General features: G+C 44.6%; 1 protein-coding gene across 1 annotated transcript; it reads left to right on the top strand.

The window, feature by feature from the left end:
* The first annotated feature begins 67 nt into the window (after positions 1-67).
* Positions 68-7,144, top strand: cpsf2 (cleavage and polyadenylation specific factor 2). Its single transcript, XM_070988179.1, has 15 exons — positions 68-215; positions 637-803; positions 894-1,053; positions 1,161-1,266; positions 1,354-1,483; positions 1,596-1,711; positions 1,958-2,145; positions 2,232-2,522; positions 2,706-2,806; positions 3,106-3,309; positions 3,412-3,564; positions 3,835-4,057; positions 4,185-4,502; positions 5,076-5,210; positions 6,662-7,144. Exons 2-15 carry the CDS (start codon positions 655-657, stop codon positions 6,752-6,754), a joined length of 2,367 nt encoding a protein of 788 aa, XP_070844280.1. The 5' UTR covers positions 68-215; positions 637-654; the 3' UTR covers positions 6,755-7,144.
* The last annotated feature ends 11,197 nt before the right edge of the window (positions 7,145-18,341 follow it).

Below are 18,341 nucleotides of genomic sequence, written 5' to 3'. Positions count from 1 at the left end.
TCAGTGTTTTGTAACGAAATTAGTTTGCGTTAACACCGCCAAACTTGGTACGCTCCTTTGCCCTTTCACATATGACGATGCGGCTAACGCGTTTGCTAGATACAGTGTGTATTTATAAACGCTAGCCAAAATGTCTTAATGTTGGAATTATAGAATATCCACTTGTTGTGTTTCTATCCCAACGGGTGAATATTTATATTATCTCCCATTTAATGGTATGTTGCACGCTCTTTTGTCCATCCAAGTCACTTACACCCACAAGCTAAAATGTAGCTAGCATGCTAACTGGACAGACTTTGCCGGGTAATTTGTTAACGTTAATGCTAGCGCGAACTAACGTTAACGTTAGCTGTGGCTAGCAACAGTTTACTTTTAATTAACTTACTGCCCGACAAGCTAGCCAAGTATTCTACAGTCCGAACTTGTGCTGTATAATATCGTACAGTTTCAGTTCACAATGAAGACGTGTTTTTTTCTTTGTTGTTTGAATTGAATGAGTTTGGTTTCATTTGTAGTCGTAGAAAAGTCGTAAGCGACCACACAGCTGAACGTAACGTTAGCTAGGTGACTCTGTTGTTAATGAGGATGTTTGCGTTATGGTCAGCGTGACCTAATGTTCATCTTCACTACTTTCAGCGTTACAACTGAAGAAAAATGACGTCCATTATCAAGCTGACAGCCGTGTCAGGGGTTCAGGAGGAGTCGGCCCTCTGTTACCTGCTGCAGGTGGATGAATTCCGCTTCCTCCTGGACTGTGGCTGGGATGAGAACTTCTCAATGGACATCATTGATGCTATGAAACGGTAATTATGGTATCCATATTCTGATTACATCAGTTTCCTATCTGCTCTGTGAATTAAAACAAGTGTGTCATGTCCATTTTCCCCCTCCAGATACGTTCATCAGGTCGATGCTGTACTCCTCTCCCACCCTGACCCCATACACCTGGGAGCCCTGCCATACGCTGTGGGCAAACTGGGTCTGAACTGTACTATCTATGCTACAATTCCTGTCTACAAGATGGGTCAGATGTTCATGTATGATCTGTATCAGGTAAGAAGGGGATGTGGGAAAGCGTCACACATGTTAATTTATCTATTAATAGAGCACGATTACATGATTACAGTTGCTTTCTTTATCATTTCCTTCTCTCCACTTAGTCCCGAAACAACAGTGAAGACTTCACACTGTTCACCCTTGATGATGTGGATTGTGCTTTTGATAAAATCCAGCAGCTGAAATACTCTCAGATTGTCAACCTGAAAGGTCAGTTAGTTACAGACCCTTATAGGTCAGGAGCCACCCCGTGTTTGTGTATCACAAGTGTTTCTTCTCTTTCTTTTTACCTGACAGGGAAAGGGCACGGTCTTTCCATCACCCCTCTCCCAGCTGGTCACATGATTGGAGGTACCATCTGGAAAATTGTGAAGGATGGGGAGGAGGAGGTTGTTTATGCTGTGGATTTCAACCACAAGAGAGAGATGTGAGCACGGACAACGCATTCATATGAAATGGACTTTTGTTTTTTTGTTTAGGTTGTTTTTAGTTTGGCTGTTGGTGTCTTACCCTTTTTTTACTCTATTACTCTGTTCCAGCCACCTCAACGGCTGCACGTTGGAGAGCATCAGTCGTCCCTCTTTACTTATCACAGACTCCTTCAATGCAACATATGTACAACCACGTCGCAAGCAAAGAGATGAGATGCTCCTCAGTAAGTATACACACACACACACGCGCATATATATTGATCAGGTTGCTGAGGTAAAACATTAAATATATCGCCTTGTACTGTATATAATTGAGTATATCTCAAAAAAACATATCAAATGATCTGTTCTCACATTCTGTCTTATTTATGTCCCAATTTTCTTGTAGTCAGATTTGTATTCGCATTAATAATCACTTAAGATATATTGGAATCACTGTTTATTTTCGATAATATTCTTTTTACCCACAGCCAATGTCATGGAAACCCTTCGTGGTGACGGTAATGTCCTGATTGCTGTGGATACAGCTGGGCGTGTTTTGGAGCTGGCTCAGCTCCTGGACCAGATTTGGAGGACAAAGGATGCCGGGCTGGGAGTTTACCCACTCGCTCTGCTTAACAATGTTAGCTATAATGTGGTGGAGTTCTCAAAGTCCCAGGTATCAATCACGAATTTTCACACTTAATAAATAATAGTCCCTTTTTGTTCATCAGTCATAATTGTTAATCTGTTGGCTTTGTGTAGGTGGAGTGGATGAGTGATAAGCTCATGAGGTGTTTTGAAGACAAGAGAAACAACCCCTTCCAGTTCCGCCACTTAACCCTGTGCCACAGTCTGGCTGACCTGGCCCGGGTGCCCAGTCCCAAGGTGGTCCTTTGCAGCCAGCCAGACCTCGAATCTGGCTTTTCCAGAGAGCTCTTCATCCAGTGGTGCCAAGACGCCAAAAACTCTGTCATTCTGACCTACCGGACTACACCCGGAACGCTGGCCCGCTACCTCATCGACAACCCAGGAGAGAGGATGCTGGATCTGGAGGTGAGGCCACCAGTCACAATGCCCATTTTCCTGTTACGGAGGGTTTCGATTTATCTCTTCATGCAGCATTTGCCCCGTGGGGAGTTACTGTCTCTCACATTCAGACCCAGCTGACGAAACAACAAAATGTGTCATTCTGTCTTTTGCACCGTAATCCATCTTTCACTCTTCTCATTATGACAGGTGAGGAAAAGAGTGAAGCTCGAAGGCAAGGAGCTGGAAGAATACCTCGAAAAAGATAAAATAAAGAAAGAGGCGGCTAAGAAGCTTGAACAAGCAAAAGAGTAAGTGCCAGTAGAAATAGACTCGGGTCGGCCGGGTTAGCTGTCTGTTTTTGATGGTGTTTTATGCCTGTTAGTGTTACAAAACACAGACAACAGACAATTACATAAAAAGCCAACAGAAATGCAAATGGTGGTCTAGATTGCAAATCTAAAACAGGCTATTTAAATAGAAATCTGCAAATGGGAGATGAGTCATGATACTTTAAGACATAATTTCTACTCTGCAGCTGAACAAGAATCTGTTGCCTGTCCTCTGAAAAATTATGCACACATTTAATGCTTATTTCATGCACTTGCAGGGTGGATGTTGACTCCAGTGACGAGAGCGATATGGACGATGATCTGGACCAGCCAGCCACAGTGAAAACGAAACACCACGACCTGATGATGAAGGCCGAGGGCAGCCGCAAAGGCAGTTTCTTCAAACAAGCCAAAAAGTCTTACCCAATGTTCCCCACACACGAAGAGAGAATCAAATGGGACGAGTACGGGGAAATCATCAGGTGAAACAATACTGATACATGTGAACATCAGATGGATACAGAGAAACTACACTGGTCTGTGTTTGCTGCCATCATCAATAAGCTATTGTTGTTCTTTCACAGGCTAGAAGAGTTTCTAGTTCCTGAACTGCAAGCCACAGAGGAGGAGAAAAGCAAATTGGAATCTGGGTTGACCAACGGCGATGAGCCCATGGACCAGGATCTCTCCGTTGTTCCCACCAAATGCATCTGCAGCATCGAAAATCTTGAGATCAGGTCAGTGATCCTTTAAATCCATCTGTGACAAGAGCACCGTAGGTTTAAGTCCCTTCATAAATTGCCACTAGAGCTGATCAGAGGCCAGCGGTACTGCGCTGTGGTGTGTTGGATGGCCTCCGGGTGCGAATGAGTGTGACCGTTTGAGTGTCTGCTCAGCAAATCTCTCATGCATAAAGTCCTATCAAGAAGTCTTCTCTGTGCTGCTATTAAACAGTTTGACAAATCAGCAGTGTTGAAGAGCTTTATCCCGCCTGCCTCCTTCTACAGAGCGAGGGTGACCTACATCGATTACGAAGGTCGCTCCGATGGCGACTCCATCAAGAAAATTATCACTCAGATGAAGCCCAGACAGCTGGTGATCGTTCACGGGCCGCCAGAAGCCAGCCTCGACCTGGCTGAGTTCTGCAAGGCTTTCAGCAAGGACATCAAAGTCTACACGCCCAAACTGCAGGAGACTGTAGACGCCACCAGTGAAACGCACATCTACCAGGTCGGCTTCACACTTTCTAATCGAGCCGAGAAGTTAACTGTGACAAGGTTGATTTCTTTAGCCGTGATTATAGCTAAAGCATAAATGCAGCCTCCCATGACAGACCAGTGTTTTCTCCTCTTTAAAGGTGCGGTTGAAAGACTCCTTGGTGAGCTCCCTTCAGTTCTGCAAGGCCAAAGACACGGAGCTGGCCTGGATTGACGGCGTGCTGGACATGCGTGTGGTGAAGGTGGACACCGGCGTCATGCTGGAGGAGGGCGTGACAGAGGAGGCTGAGGACGGCCAGGAGCTGGCCATGGACGTCGCCCCCGATCTTGGCATCGACCACAACGCCACAGCGGTGGCGACACAGCGTGCCATGAAGAATCTGTTCGGGGAGGACGAGAAGGAGCTGTCAGAAGAGAGCGACGTCATTCCCACGCTGGAGCCGCTGCCTCCACACGAGGTTAGGCGGACAACACTCCATAGCCAAGCTGTTGCAGTGATACATCATTAAGATAACAGATCATCTCCACCCTGTTTAGAATAATAATTAGTGTCTGATATGTTTTTTTTCCTTCTTCTGAAAAATGTATTTACCTCATTCTCCCTAAAGATCTATCCATGAATATGCAAAGATTTTCATTTCAAGAGTTTAAGTGCTGGTCACAAGAGGTGGTCTCTGATTTCAGTGAGAAGCACATTCTCAGTGCGCACACGCTAATGGATTCAAGTTCCTCCATCACACTTGCATAAGTTACACATTGGACCGTGATTGGCTTCCAAACTAGTTTTGATGTCCCAGAATAATGCTCGTAAGAACATGCCTTCAGGTCAGCGGATGAATGTGAAAACAACCTTTTAGTGTCAAGCATACATCATTCTGCAGAGTGAAGCTCAAACATGCAAATGAAGCAACAATAAACAAAACACACTTGTGAATGGAGAAGTTTTTTCTCCCAGTATGTGTCCACAAGGGCGTGTAAGCAGTCCAGACATCCCCGAGTCTAACCGGCGCTCGCTTCATTCCTCCCTCCAGATTCCAGGGCATCAGTCGGTGTTCATCAACGAGCCCCGCCTGTCTGACTTCAAGCAGGTCCTGCTGAGAGAGGGCATTCAGGCCGAGTTTGTGGGAGGAGTGCTGGTATGCAACAACATGGTGGCCGTCCGCAGGGTAAGCGTTCTTCCCACTGGCTCAGCGAGCGAGCGAGCTGTCCTCCAGCTCCCTGCGGTACTAGTCACCTCGACAGGGAAAGCAGCCAGCACAGAAGACACATTGAACCAAAACCATGCAGTCAAACTGTCGAGCTTCTGGTTTGATTCCATAATGATTAATTATATTTAAGGCGACGTGCAAAGGAGATGCACAGTTGATATGTGCATAACTAGTCTTTTAATGGAATTCTGTCACATCTCCCGTCTGCACCTTCTGGAAACTTCTGCTGTAGCCTTTGAAACAACTTGCAAACAATAATTTATTGCTGCAGCAAATAGACACAGAATGAATTCATTTCCAGTGGAGTATTTATTGCCTCCGATTCTGTCGCTTGAGTCATCGAAGGCGGCGATGCACAGCTGAAAACTGCCCCCATCAGACACACTAATGCTGTCGTGAAGCAGTGTGACACATTCAGCCTCTCCCTTTGTTTGATGATGGATTGCGCATCCCGAGCCATCAGCGCTGTTCAGAGCGGCGGGCAAGTTGTTTCACATCTAAGAAATGCAAGTGGAGTCTAGAGAAGCAGAGGCAGGAGGCTGTAGATATATTGTATGTGGATGTCTTCCGATGTGTGTTAGCAGGTGTTGGCAGTGAACCAAAATCTGGTTGTTAGCGTTGCAGTTAAGTGGTGTTGTTGTAGTGTAGGTAATGTGGTTTGACTGGCAGGATTGTGTTGTATTTATGATCACAGTCAGATAATATAACATTAAAAGACTCAATTTAATCTTGGAGATGAAATCTAATTGTTCAGAATGTCACAAAACCTATCAGTTTGATAGTTTTATTTCTGCATTAAGCCGAAAATGACAGAAAACAAGTGAGGTTCTGGATGGTTCAGGGGTGAAGCTTTATTTATTTGCACGCTGTAAAATACTAGTGCTTAACACAAACTGGAACATTAAGCGCAAAGAGAAACAAATACAGCCTGTCTAAGTAGGATGAAAAACCCCAGCGGCATACGAAAACATCTCACCTCAGAAGAAACACACACACAAGAAGAAGAATCACAGGCAGAACTTTAGAACTAAAGTAAAAGGAAAAGTCGGAGCGAGCCAAGATACCAACAACAAAATGCATAATTGACAAGAACTTAAAATAGACGCAACCCAGAAAATAAAATCAAAGAGAACGGAGGAGAAGGAATGTGTGTGTGTGTGTGGGTGTGTGGGTGTGTGTGCGCGCACGCTATTTCAATGGGAAAACTGGAAGTGGATTGCTTCATTAGACATTTAAATCCCAAGTCTGTGAACGTCTGTGGGAACGAACCGGAAGCACGTTTATTTTTGGAGGTCGGCTGCGCAGAGCTTGTGCGTCAGTGTTTAAAAGTGAAACCGTGTTGAACAAAGTGTTAATGAATTCCATGCGTGGACCCTCATGACCTGTGCATGTTCGTGCTCTTTGTCCAGACGGAGGCCGGACGCATTGGCCTGGAAGGCTGCCTGTGTGACGACTACTACAAGATCCGGGAGCTGCTGTATCAGCAGTACGCCGTGGTATAGCAGCAGCAGCAGCAGCAGGAGGAGGAGGAGGAGGAGGAGGACGTGCTGCAGACAAGCAGACCACGGCAATACAGAGACAATCCTTTACGAGGACTTTACCCAGAGGAGCAGAGTGTACCACACTCGGGCTACCTCTGCCTCAGGGGCGGCTCCAGCTGTTTCACTGCAAACCTTGTTGTACATTTTCCCTTTTATAGTTCTTTTCCAGATAACCTTTTTTTTTTGTACTGTTAGTTTACCTCCACGAAGCGAGAGGCAGATGCTTTCCCCTGGACTGACCTCTCTGTGTGGACAACTCCGGCTGTACAGTAGCATCTAACGCACTGGATGGACTAAAGGATGCGTTTCCCCTCCGATTCTGTCATTAAAACCAGTCTTTTTTAAATACGCATCACTGTTGAAGGTTTGTCTTGGGTGTCCATTGTTAGAGCTGGTTAATGAATCTCAGCGCTTTACGAGGACTGACCAAAACGTGACCGAAGCATCAAGTATCAAAAGTTGGCATCGCACTCTTGGCCCAATTCTTAAACTCTGTCCAAGTTCACTCATTCAATACTCCCCGTATAATAGACACAGCAGTTTCCTCTGTAGTGAGTAGTAAATCGAGATGGAGGACAACTGTAATTATCCCATCCATCTGTAAAGACGTGTACATGCCATGGGCCTGCTTTTTGTTCCATTGTTGGAATTTTTTGGTATTTAGTGGATATATTTCACATTATTAGACTAGATTGCACATTCAAATGAGGTGATAGAGGATATATGTCTTAGCCTTAGTCTTTTTGAAGTATTCTTTGATTATATATAAATATAACATTTGAAACCGCATTTAATTTATGCAAACTTATGTACGGCTGCTTATGCAAAGACAGCATTTATCACACTTTTATAAATTTTGTAACCTTGTAAGAGACATAAAAAATATTGAAAATCAAAGCAGCAAAGGTCAAAGTATGCAGAGGTTTAGCTCCTACTAGAGGAAAAAAAATGCAGCATACATTCAGTGAACAATTTGGTGTCTCGAGCCCAAAGGGAGATAACCCTGATGACATCAGCGGAGTAATTTTCTCAAGTAAACTGATCTTCATGTGTAAAATTGGTGGAAGTCCCCTTAAATGCATTCGAGTTTGGTCTATTTTAAAAGGTTAATATTCCTCAAACGAAGGCACTGTATCTCTACAAACAGTACCCATCCATACTCAACGTGATGTTTTTGTTTTTGCACGTGCTGTTTGTTTATCACCACGCAAGATTTACTGCCCACTAGGTCAGCTAGTTGCTGCAGTAATGGAGACATTTTTCAGCCGTATCCACCTGGCCTCTGAATAGCCGTATCAAATCTGCCCATGCAGCAGGACCATCTGGAATACAGTGGTGCGGTGACATTGTCCCTGAAGTGATAACTGGGATTGAATATAATTCAGCCTGCTATGTAGTGAGCTAGAATTACCGTTCTTCACTTTATACTTTAGGCAACTGTCTCCCGCAGCAGAAAAAAAAACTGTTTACCTCTGTGGCTGTTTGTGACAGGCTAAAGAAAAAAATAATGAAACGGTTCAGCAGTTTGTTTTCTTATCTTTTTCAGGCACACATGGATATACAGCCTCACCTCTGCTGTGCTCCAGCGAGGTCTAACCGGTGCATTAGAAAGTTGGGTGATAAGAGGGGATGTTGCTGGCGTTGAGGACGGAGGGGAGGCGGGGTGTCATAGCCGGAGAGATGTGTCCGCTGCAGCCGTGGTGGCACATTGACTCGGTTGATTACGTTTGCAGCGTTGTGTGAATCCCCAGGGTAGATCCTTAACACAGGCAGCTGCGGAATGCCACTTTTATGGATATACACAAACAACCGCCCCCCACCCCCTCCCTGGCCCTCCACACAGGCACACACACACACACACACACACACACACACACACACACACACACACACACACACACACACCTCCCTGCCTCCCCACAATTCCTCTTCATCATCTCCAACTCTCAACGTCACGTGTGTCATCATAGTGGTGGAGACTCCTCCTACACTGATAGCCTGTTAAGCAATCACAGGGGGTTCACGCACACACACACACACACACACACACACACACACACACACACACACACACACACACACACACACACACACACAGTAATCTTTCCGTCACTTTTGGGGACATTACATGCACTTACACTTCATTCACCCTAAAATTAAATGATGTACTTGCTATCCTTATGGGGACAAAACAGAACAGAACAGAGTCCCTGCAAACAGATTTATATCCCCACATTGAGAATAATACATGTGCGCACACACACAAGTAGGACAGTGAAGGCAGCGCTAGACAGAGTGTGTGTGGAGGAGGGGGGGTGATCATGCACATGGTTGGAGGAGTTAGACTTGAGCACGGATGGCTGGCTGACGTGCAGGCCTGTTTTTATACAGTTGCATAACATACAGTTTTGCACTTTAGAAACATTAAATTTTAAATGCTCTTTTTTAATCCGTAGCTCTCACACACACAGAGACACACACATACACACACAAACTTTCATGTCCAGAAACACGTCAATGAGGCCTTTATTTATTCCCCCCACCCCCACCCCCCCAGTAACCTGTGACAGACAGACGCTGAGTGAGAGACAGAGAGCTGGAGTGGAGATGAGGAGGAGAGAGAGGAGCTCTTCTGTGCCACAGAGCATGCCAACCCTGCCCAGTCACTGCATTTCATTTTGATAATTGACCGAGAACGCCAGAAATGTCCATCAGCTAATCCTCTTAGCTTTCATAATGCTGACTCTGTCACAGAAGCCCCTGTTTTAATGTAACGAGCAGCTAAGCCCAGAGCACAGGACAGAGTCGCCCTGGGGCACTGAGGCCGCTCTGCCCCCTGGAGGCCAGCGAGAGATCTGCTCTCAACTCAACAGGTGCCCCGCCAATCTGTCGGACCACAAATCAAATCATTAATCCTGAACCTGGCTCCAGGGTGACCACCCCTCTGCCTTTCACACTGTACTCACTGGCAGGAAGCTGTGCTCAAACGGGAGCATCTTGGTCGTGCGTAGCCATTCATCTGTGTGGATTGGAGGATGAATGAGCTTAATCCCTTTTGAATTCCCAGTCTACTCACTAAGCAGACCACTTAATGCCAATGACATCAATGTAATAATGTGAAAAGGGGACGGATTTCTATGAAACCTCACAATATTCAAACATAACATAAGGCACAAAAATCCCATGATACCCGGCTCTAAAAATGGAATTTGGCCTTGTCACTCTGCCCAAATGGACATCATGTTGAAATTTCTGGAGCTTTAATACTGTTGTTGTACAAGCTGAAGCACAGGTTGTTCATGAATACAAAGCAGTCCTTTGATATAATGACATTTTCTAGGTATTTAAAAACGTGTAACATCATGCCTCCAAATTTTTCCTGAAACATTAACCATTGAAAATAATTAAATTATATGGCTATTCAATATTTTAATACTGAAATTAACAGTGAAACAATAAAAAAATAAATAAAATTAAAATTTCTGTCTTTCGTTGATGTCATATCATTTGCGCCTTCACCTACATTGAAATAAAATCCATGAACATTAACACAGATTCAATCAATTCAGCTAAAGTAAAGTGAATTTTATACAGTTGTTTCAGGTTTACTTGTGAGTGAACCACTCCTAAGAACAGAAAAAATAGCAAATTTAGGCTAGTTATTGGTGTGACAATGCTAGCGGTGGAAATAAGTGTCTTGACATTTGTTGAAATAAAACAAGGTTTTTATATTTTTAACATTCTGGCAACATCGCATAAATGCAACTAACTAGAGCCGTCAGTTGATTAGCTTAGCTTAGCATAAAGACTGCAATCAGGGCTAGCTAACCTCGCTCTGTCCGAAGTTAAAAATATATTGCTGTGAGTTAACACAGAAGACAGGTGGATTTTGGAGGAGCGTTCAAAGTCAATGGAAGACATGACTACACATCGGACGAGAGGAGAAAGGAGAGCGACTGGAGAGAAATGACAGGATGAGCTGGAGTTTCTGGTGAGCTCTGGGATCAGTCGTAGTCAAGCTGTCTAAGCTAAACACGGCTATTTTCCCACAGACAGACAACTTCTGCTGCTAGCTAGCTTAAAGCTAACATCTGCACAGTTGGTGTATTGGCTGTTTGGAACAAATGAACACAAGTGGTCCAGTTAATTGGTGAGCTTTAGAGGTTCTTATATCTTTGAACAGAGCTAGGCTAGCTGTTTCCCCCGCTTCCAGTTTTTATGCTAAGCTAAGTGCCTCCGTGATAGTTAGCACACATGCGAATGATACTGATCCCTCATCTATGTCTTTGCGAACTACTACAATACAGATATAAATCTGTTTTTGCACAATATTTAGAATCTAAAAGTTATTTTTGAAACTGTCCGTTCCCCTTCCTGTTTTTAGCCTTTTCATTTCCTCCCTCAGGCTTCCCCGCACAACACCTCTTAATTCCCCTCTAGGCCCTTGCTTGCTTTTCCTCCATCTCTTCCCTAATTCCTGTCCCTGTGGGTAATCCCTGTGTGCCAGCATCTTCCTGTGGTAATGGTCCTTCAGTAAAGCAACCACTTTTGCCCACCCGCTCTTTAAGATACACATTAAAAGGCAGCGTTGAGCAGGAATCCTGAATTACAACATTACGTAGGTGATCCTCTTATGCAACCTGCTCTTCACACCCGTCCACAAAGCGGGAATGCTCACGAGCGCAAATCCACGAAGGCACTCGCTGCCAGATTATCCGCAGTCCACAATACTGCAGCTGCCATTTTTCCTTTTTGATGAAACAATGGGTTTTGTTGGACGCATTCGTGGCTGTGACTGATCCCGGCTGGCTCTCTGGCACAGGCATGAGGATGACTTAGCGATCATGTGTATGTGACTGGATATTTAGGACAGATCACATGAGATTGTTTTGCTTGGCTTGTGTACAAACAGCACATTCTTCTCCTCCCAGAGCAAAACAAACCTGAACAGTTGGTTGTCCGTAACTTGAGGCGATGCAGGGAATAGGATCAGGAAACACGCTCTTGGATGAGAGCAGTATCAACCTCTTAGCAAACTGCATTCTGGCTGACATGTGGTTCCAGCCAGTCAGCAGAATGCAACCTGGCTGGCCTGCTCTTTCTGCTCAGCACATCAGAGGTAACCGGCCCTATCTGATGTGACATGGCTGACACCGCCTTGAGAGCTGTGAGGAGGCCCTGCCGATGATTAATTCAAGCTCAGAAAACACGATGGGGATTAGCTCTCTCTGTGTTTACCCCTGCAGACGTCTCTCCTAAACTCAGGAGGCCTCTCTGGCATGACACAGGGCCGTGTAATAAGGCTGAATCATCCGCAGTGAACAATGTTGATGTGAAAACGAGTAGAGGCCAGGCCGAGGAGTGTGAATCCAGAGAAGTGACTCAGCACTACAACTGTTTCTCTTCGTGCAGTTCACTTTAGATGCCAGCACTTTGAGTGGTGGCCTCGGATGGCCGAGTCAGTCTGCTTGTTTTAACTTGTAGCGCAACACAAATGAGGTTTTGCTGCATCAGACAAATGCAGATAGTGTCAAAATATTCTTTTAAGTACCCTAATGCTTTCTGTTACATTCTCTGTTGAGGCAAATTCGAGCCATCTCCCGCCAAATGATAAGCTTGATTCCAGAGCGGTGGACTTGAGCCGGATTTAAGTCACAAAAATGGTGACTTAAAACTTGACGGCAGTGACAATTTAAAGGGCCATCTGTTCGCTTTCTTTGGGACCACGTCACAGTCTGCATCAGCACATGGAGAGCCAAGACAGCTGCTGTGATCTTTCCCTCCTCTGTAGGTTCCACGTAGGGTGCCCCAGGGCAATTAGCTGCTGACCCCTATTATTCCCCACTCAGACATGTATAATGAATATACATCATGTGAGATCATCTGAATTAACAAGGGATTTAAAAGTAGATTTTCATTTAGTACCCCGTCTACAAGACTGACCTCTGGATTATGTAATATGCAGATGTCACCTTTAAACCGCTGTGACTGCAGTTTAATATGTGCTTTTAGTGGTGCATACAGTATCACCAAACAAATTTGACATTAGCAAACTACCACAAACACCACATGGTGATGCTGGATCCTTCAGAACCCCTGAGTTTCTGGGGCCCCGGGGCAGTTGCCCACTTTGCCTGGTTGGTAATTCAGCCTTTGTTTTTTTAACCCTGAAGTCTCAAAGTGGACCTTTGTGTTGAGATGGCTTTGCCACACATGCTAGGCTCTGAACGAAAGTTCAAATGCTGTACCATCTCAATGGTAACTATTCAAAAACCTGAAAGACTGAAAACTGATTTTCAGTTTTCAACTGTCGACCATATTGTCTGCCCGGAGAATTCAGTGTTTGCTGCTGCTGTTTACACTCCTCCAGACGTCAGGAGCTGTATGAGGTCATCAGCTGTCACATGAGAAAACAACCAGATGGTATTTGTATTGTAGCTGTTGACTTTAATCAAACAGACCTCAGAGCAGTTTTACCTAAATTCCACCAACATGTGCACATCACCACCAGGGGAAGAAATACCCTGGAACACATTTACATGGACATTCCTGGACTCTGGACTTGAGTAGCACACTCTGCAAACTGGACAGTTCAGATTCATGCTCACATCTCCTCCATTGTAGTGCTTAACACAGGTGCCCCCCGGGACTGTGTGCTCAGCCCCCTGCTGTTCCCACTGTACACCCATGACTGCATCGGTGCCCATCTTCATCTACAGATGCTAAAGGACAAAACCCACCCCAGCCACAGCCTCTGCATCCTGCTGTCTTCTGGCAAGCGATACAGAAGTATCCACTGCCGTACCACAGGCCTGCAGAGCAGCGTCTTTCCTCAGGCTGTGAGACTCAACTCATCCTCTATTTCCCCAGCATAAAAACTAGTTCATTTCTGACTTATTATTTATTCATTTGTTTATGTAATTTTTGTTTTCTGCTTAGCATTAAGGGAGTACAACTAGCATTTTGTTACACAACGCTGTGTTGAGAAATGCTAAATAAATTAACCCTGTGCGTCGTACTTTGAGTTATCCTATGAAGACTTGTGACCTTGACTGAGTCTTTCAAGGACATCCCATTAATTTCCACTTTCATCAAGTTGTGGGACTTATAAGAGACAGATTAAAAAGGAATGGTCAAAACTGATGCAACAGTACTCAAAAACACTGGATTCTACATTTCACACAATGCAATAGCATCTTTAGTTAGACCCTCTGAATACCCACATTTTCCAAGCTCTACCCCCACGTTTGTAACTCAGGCTTCCTGTTAAAAATTTGATGTCTCAAGCATCAGGGATGTTTTTTTTTTACAGGCTTCCAAAAGCTCCCTCCAGAACCACTGAAGAAATTATACAACTGTTTTCACAGGCTGAGCAGTAATCTTCATGACACATTAACTCATCTCTGCGTGTTGAATCGGTGGAGTGCTACTTTCGAAACATTTCTGATAACTTTTCCATCAAAAAGCACGTTCCAGTCCTCGTGCCTGCTTATGAATAACAACACTATGACATTAACAACTCCTACTCACCCTCCTACTACACAGTGCCTATAACTTTTGTGTCCAATATGGAGGTGTGCGGGGTGATGAAATCACACAGCAGGGAAATCTAGTGGCTCACTGACTTTATTGCACACCCCTCCACCCCCGATGCTCCAAGTGAATGAAGTGAAAGAACTCACCCTCGCTTGCCCTCTGCTTCAGAGTACTGCTGGCTGTATTAATACAAACTTTGTAGCCTGTCTCTGCAACTCCGATGCTATCTTCCCAGAATGAATGGCTGCATGCTTCTGCTGGCGTAACCTCTGTGGCCAGTCTCAATGGGACACTCCACTGTTCTTTGCAAGGGGAAAAAGGTTGCTCTTTGCCTGCCCACCCTTCCCTTTCATCTCTGCAGACAAATGAATAATGAAGTTATTTATGTGCAGCTCATTACAAAAGGCTAAGTCTCCCCCACACACAGCCAATCTCCTCCCTCTAGCCACTGTCCGTCGTTAGGCAGCAGAGCGCCCAAAACGGTGAGACCTTCATCCAATTTCACACCGTCCTGACGCTCAAATGCATAGAACCGTTCCAAAAAGTCTAATTGGTGTCTTGGGCCCAGGGGATGAGGGTGATGTTTTGATAGGTGAACTGCAGCTCGGAGGAGGGAAGTAAGAAAAGTGACAAAAAGATTTGGTCGAACTGTTAACTGAGTTAGTCACCAGAATAATAAGAAAGGAGTAACAGCTTGAAAGCAATTAACATAAAAGTAAAGGAATATGTGACACGCTGAGATATTTCATCAGAGGTGGTGAAGAGACATTTTATTCTACGGTAGCAGAAGCGTATTTACAACAGGTAGACCCACATTAACATTGCGCGTGTGGAAAGGGTGGACAAAATAACATGAACACCCTACAAAATAAAGCGCTCCAATGCAGCACCACGAATTAGAGCATCAAATTGAGCATGAAAGTACATCCTCGTCCTTGAAACAGTAAGTTGGCAACAAAATCTTAACTCAAGGCCCTTTCACGAGCTTTTTCTGCCTTTTTCAACCACATCTCATGGTCTTCCTCAGCAGCCTCAAATATGACCATAATAAGGTAACACATTTCTACTGTATTGGCTTGCATAATATACTGCATAAGTGTCCATTGTATTTTGTCCACCCCGTGCAGCTACTGAATTAATACACCTAACATGTGAGTAAAGGCAGTCAGAAGCCGCCTACTGTACACCACCCTGGCACTTATCATGTGTTATGAAACTGAGGTTTTTGAGAGATAAAGAAAATAAATCAGAGTCAGCAGGAGGGGACACATAAATACACTGTTTTCTGGAGCATAAAAAAAACAGTATTTCATGCTGTTACAGTATAGACACACTGTTTGAATCCTAATGTTTGGTACTGTCTGGGGTTGACTGAGCTGACTTCTGTTGTTGACAGCTGTATGGGTGTATGGGCTTTTTCATGTCGTGGAAGATGAAGACAGCAGCGCAGGAGATGACTTCCGCCTCCAGAACACACAGATTAGACTCTCTGTTGCTCCTCTCTGCCCTGTTTACTCTTCACACCTGAACAGGCATACAAATAAACCTGCAGTGCTTCCACAGAATGCTCAACACTCGTGATTAATATTTTATTTCTCCTGCAGCTCACCGAGGAGCTTATGCAAGGAGTAAAATCAGCAGGTCTCCAGAGACATTTCCTGTGCGTGTGCGTGTAGACCGAGCTTGTACTGTACTGTTAGTAACAGCCGTTGGTGAAAGTGGGCTCGGCAATCGCTGGCAGGTTGAGGAAAATGAAAGGGAGCAAAACTGGAGATATTTCTCCTCCATCTGTTTGCTTGCTTCAGATAATTACTAAAATACTGTATTAGTTACAATGCCAGCAGTGATTAATAGACAGTGCCATGCTTCTGTCTTTGGCTCAGTGTCACCTTGTCATCTCTATCCACCACAAACATACCTCAGCAGAATCAGCCCTACTTATACTGTACACGGGATATCCCAGCACTGTGTAGCTATTGTGCAAACACTCCAAAAGGACATACTGTATTCCCACTGCCCTTTTCTCCCTTTGTATCATCTAAACACAGGGAATTTAAAGCTATACTCAGAGCTATGTCACAGTTTTCAAATTGTTACCTGAATTACAAAGATATATTTTCTGATCAGACTTTTTCAGAAAGGTTTGGGTTGAAATAAGTTCTTTGTTAATGTTAGGAAACCTTCACTGCTAAGGACTTTGTCATTCTATAATAACATCAAGTCAGTCAAGTCTTTGTCAGACGGCTTTGTCACTTGATCATTAACTTATGTCACTGCTGCTACGACTGATGCTGCAGTTTCTCCTGGGAGAACAGAGAACAGATGGAGTTTGCTCAGCTGTCATGGAAATGCAGATGTTCAAATTTCCATTTTTAATCCTCAAGGCAAGACTTTGTTACTTTTATTCAACAGAACCCCTCGTGGCCACAAGGTGCAGTATACTATACAAGCCTAGTTCCAAAAGAGTTTGGACGCCGCGTGAAACATAATAAAAACAGAATGCAGTCATTTGCAAACAAAGTTATAGAGTCTGCAGGGAAAAAATGGAAACCTGAACATCCACAATGTCATGACAACTGTGCAAAATCCAGTTGCTGATGGATGATTAAGTGCTAAGATTGTTTTCCTCAAGGTCAAGAACCAACAATGCACCTAAAAAAAACAAGACTGTTCCTCTAGCTGCTTGCAGGAGGAACTTCATGGGATTTTCTGGGTAATTTCAGTCCTTCTGTGTTTCAGATTTTATACCTCGTCGTGCTGTAGTTATGTGTCATCATAGAAAATAGAAGGAGCTGATAATCATTCTCAATCGAATGACACAGACTAGTTTTTCAGCTTAATTCTGTACATCAGCATTTCATACAAGCCTGTGACAGCATCAAGAACCAACAGTGCTTTGTATAACTGGAACATATTGTCAGTACATTCAAACGCCTACAGTAGAGTTTGCATTGAAAAAATATCTCCACAATTACACAAAAACACAATGTCAGCTCGTATGGCCCTTAAAGACTTTATTTTCATGAATAAACCAAATGAATCATCGCAGCAACAATGGAGTTGGAAGCTGAAATGAGCAGCGCTGAGTCAAACGACAATTGCTGTGCAACGCTCGCACAGATCGCTGTTAACACCCTTGACATCATCTCATTAGTGATCTGCAGTGCAAGGACATGACACATGCTTGGCATTTGAATCAAACAACACATTTACTTTGCACTGACTGCTCCTTTTGACATCTGCACACATTCAGACACTCTTAAAACGCAAATCTCTCACTGTCCCCCTGCAGCTGAAACCACAGTTCACACAGGTTATTATCTGTGGTGCAGATCAGCCGCCGTCCGCTGGGTCCTGCAGACGGCAAAGGAGGCCATGTGTGTATGTTTGACCGAGCCACGGAGTGTAAAGCAGTGGCTAAATCTCTGTAAGCGGGCCCTGGCATTGCTCCCCAATTGCCTGCCTGCTGTGTGGGCAAGGGCCTGGAGGGGACTAATCCCTTGGCATGGGCACGGGTCACACATGTTGACGTGTTTGTGTGTGTTTGTGTGTGTTCATGCAGAAGACCCAAGCTGCAGGAGAAAGGCGAGATCTGGCGACAGATTCTGAAAACCCTGACTAATAACCTGCGACGCCTTTCATGCTTAACTAGCAGCCATCACACAAAATCTTGGCTGTTCCTTAGAGATGAAGGGTAATGTTTTTGGAGGTCTGCCTCGTACTGTACCAACAGGGACAGTCCTGGTCTTACATAACCGTGGTCTGCAGGAGATTGCGTCGGAGTGTGAGTCCTTTGACCTTTACATGCTGCTCGGTTTTTGCTTAAGTGGGCAGCAGCGGTGGCTGTAAAAGTCGACATGCTGCTTCAGCCATCTCAACCTGAGTGCGCAGATGACGACGGGGGTCAAGGCAGCTTAGCTGTGTGTTATGTTGGCAGTTAAGGTGACCCACAGCTGTCCTGGAGGCAGTAAGAGCAGCTTCTGCTCTGCAGCCTCGCAAGTCCGCCAACAGT

Source organism: Chaetodon trifascialis, chromosome 19 (assembly GCF_039877785.1).
Source record: "Chaetodon trifascialis isolate fChaTrf1 chromosome 19, fChaTrf1.hap1, whole genome shotgun sequence".
Taxonomy (NCBI): domain Eukaryota; kingdom Metazoa; phylum Chordata; class Actinopteri; order Chaetodontiformes; family Chaetodontidae; genus Chaetodon; species Chaetodon trifascialis.
This window is presented reverse-complemented; position numbering and strand designations above follow the sequence as displayed.

Coding starts and splice junctions, on each gene's coding strand:
- cpsf2 (XM_070988179.1), top strand. CDS start 655: ATGACGTCCATTATCAAGCTGACAGCCGTGTCAGGGGTTCAGGAGGAG. Junction 1,484..1,595: donor TTCAACCACAAGAGAGAGAT/GTGAGCACGGAC, acceptor ACTCTGTTCCAG/CCACCTCAACGGCTGCACGT. Junction 3,310..3,411: donor GAGTACGGGGAAATCATCAG/GTGAAACAATAC, acceptor GTTCTTTCACAG/GCTAGAAGAGTTTCTAGTTC.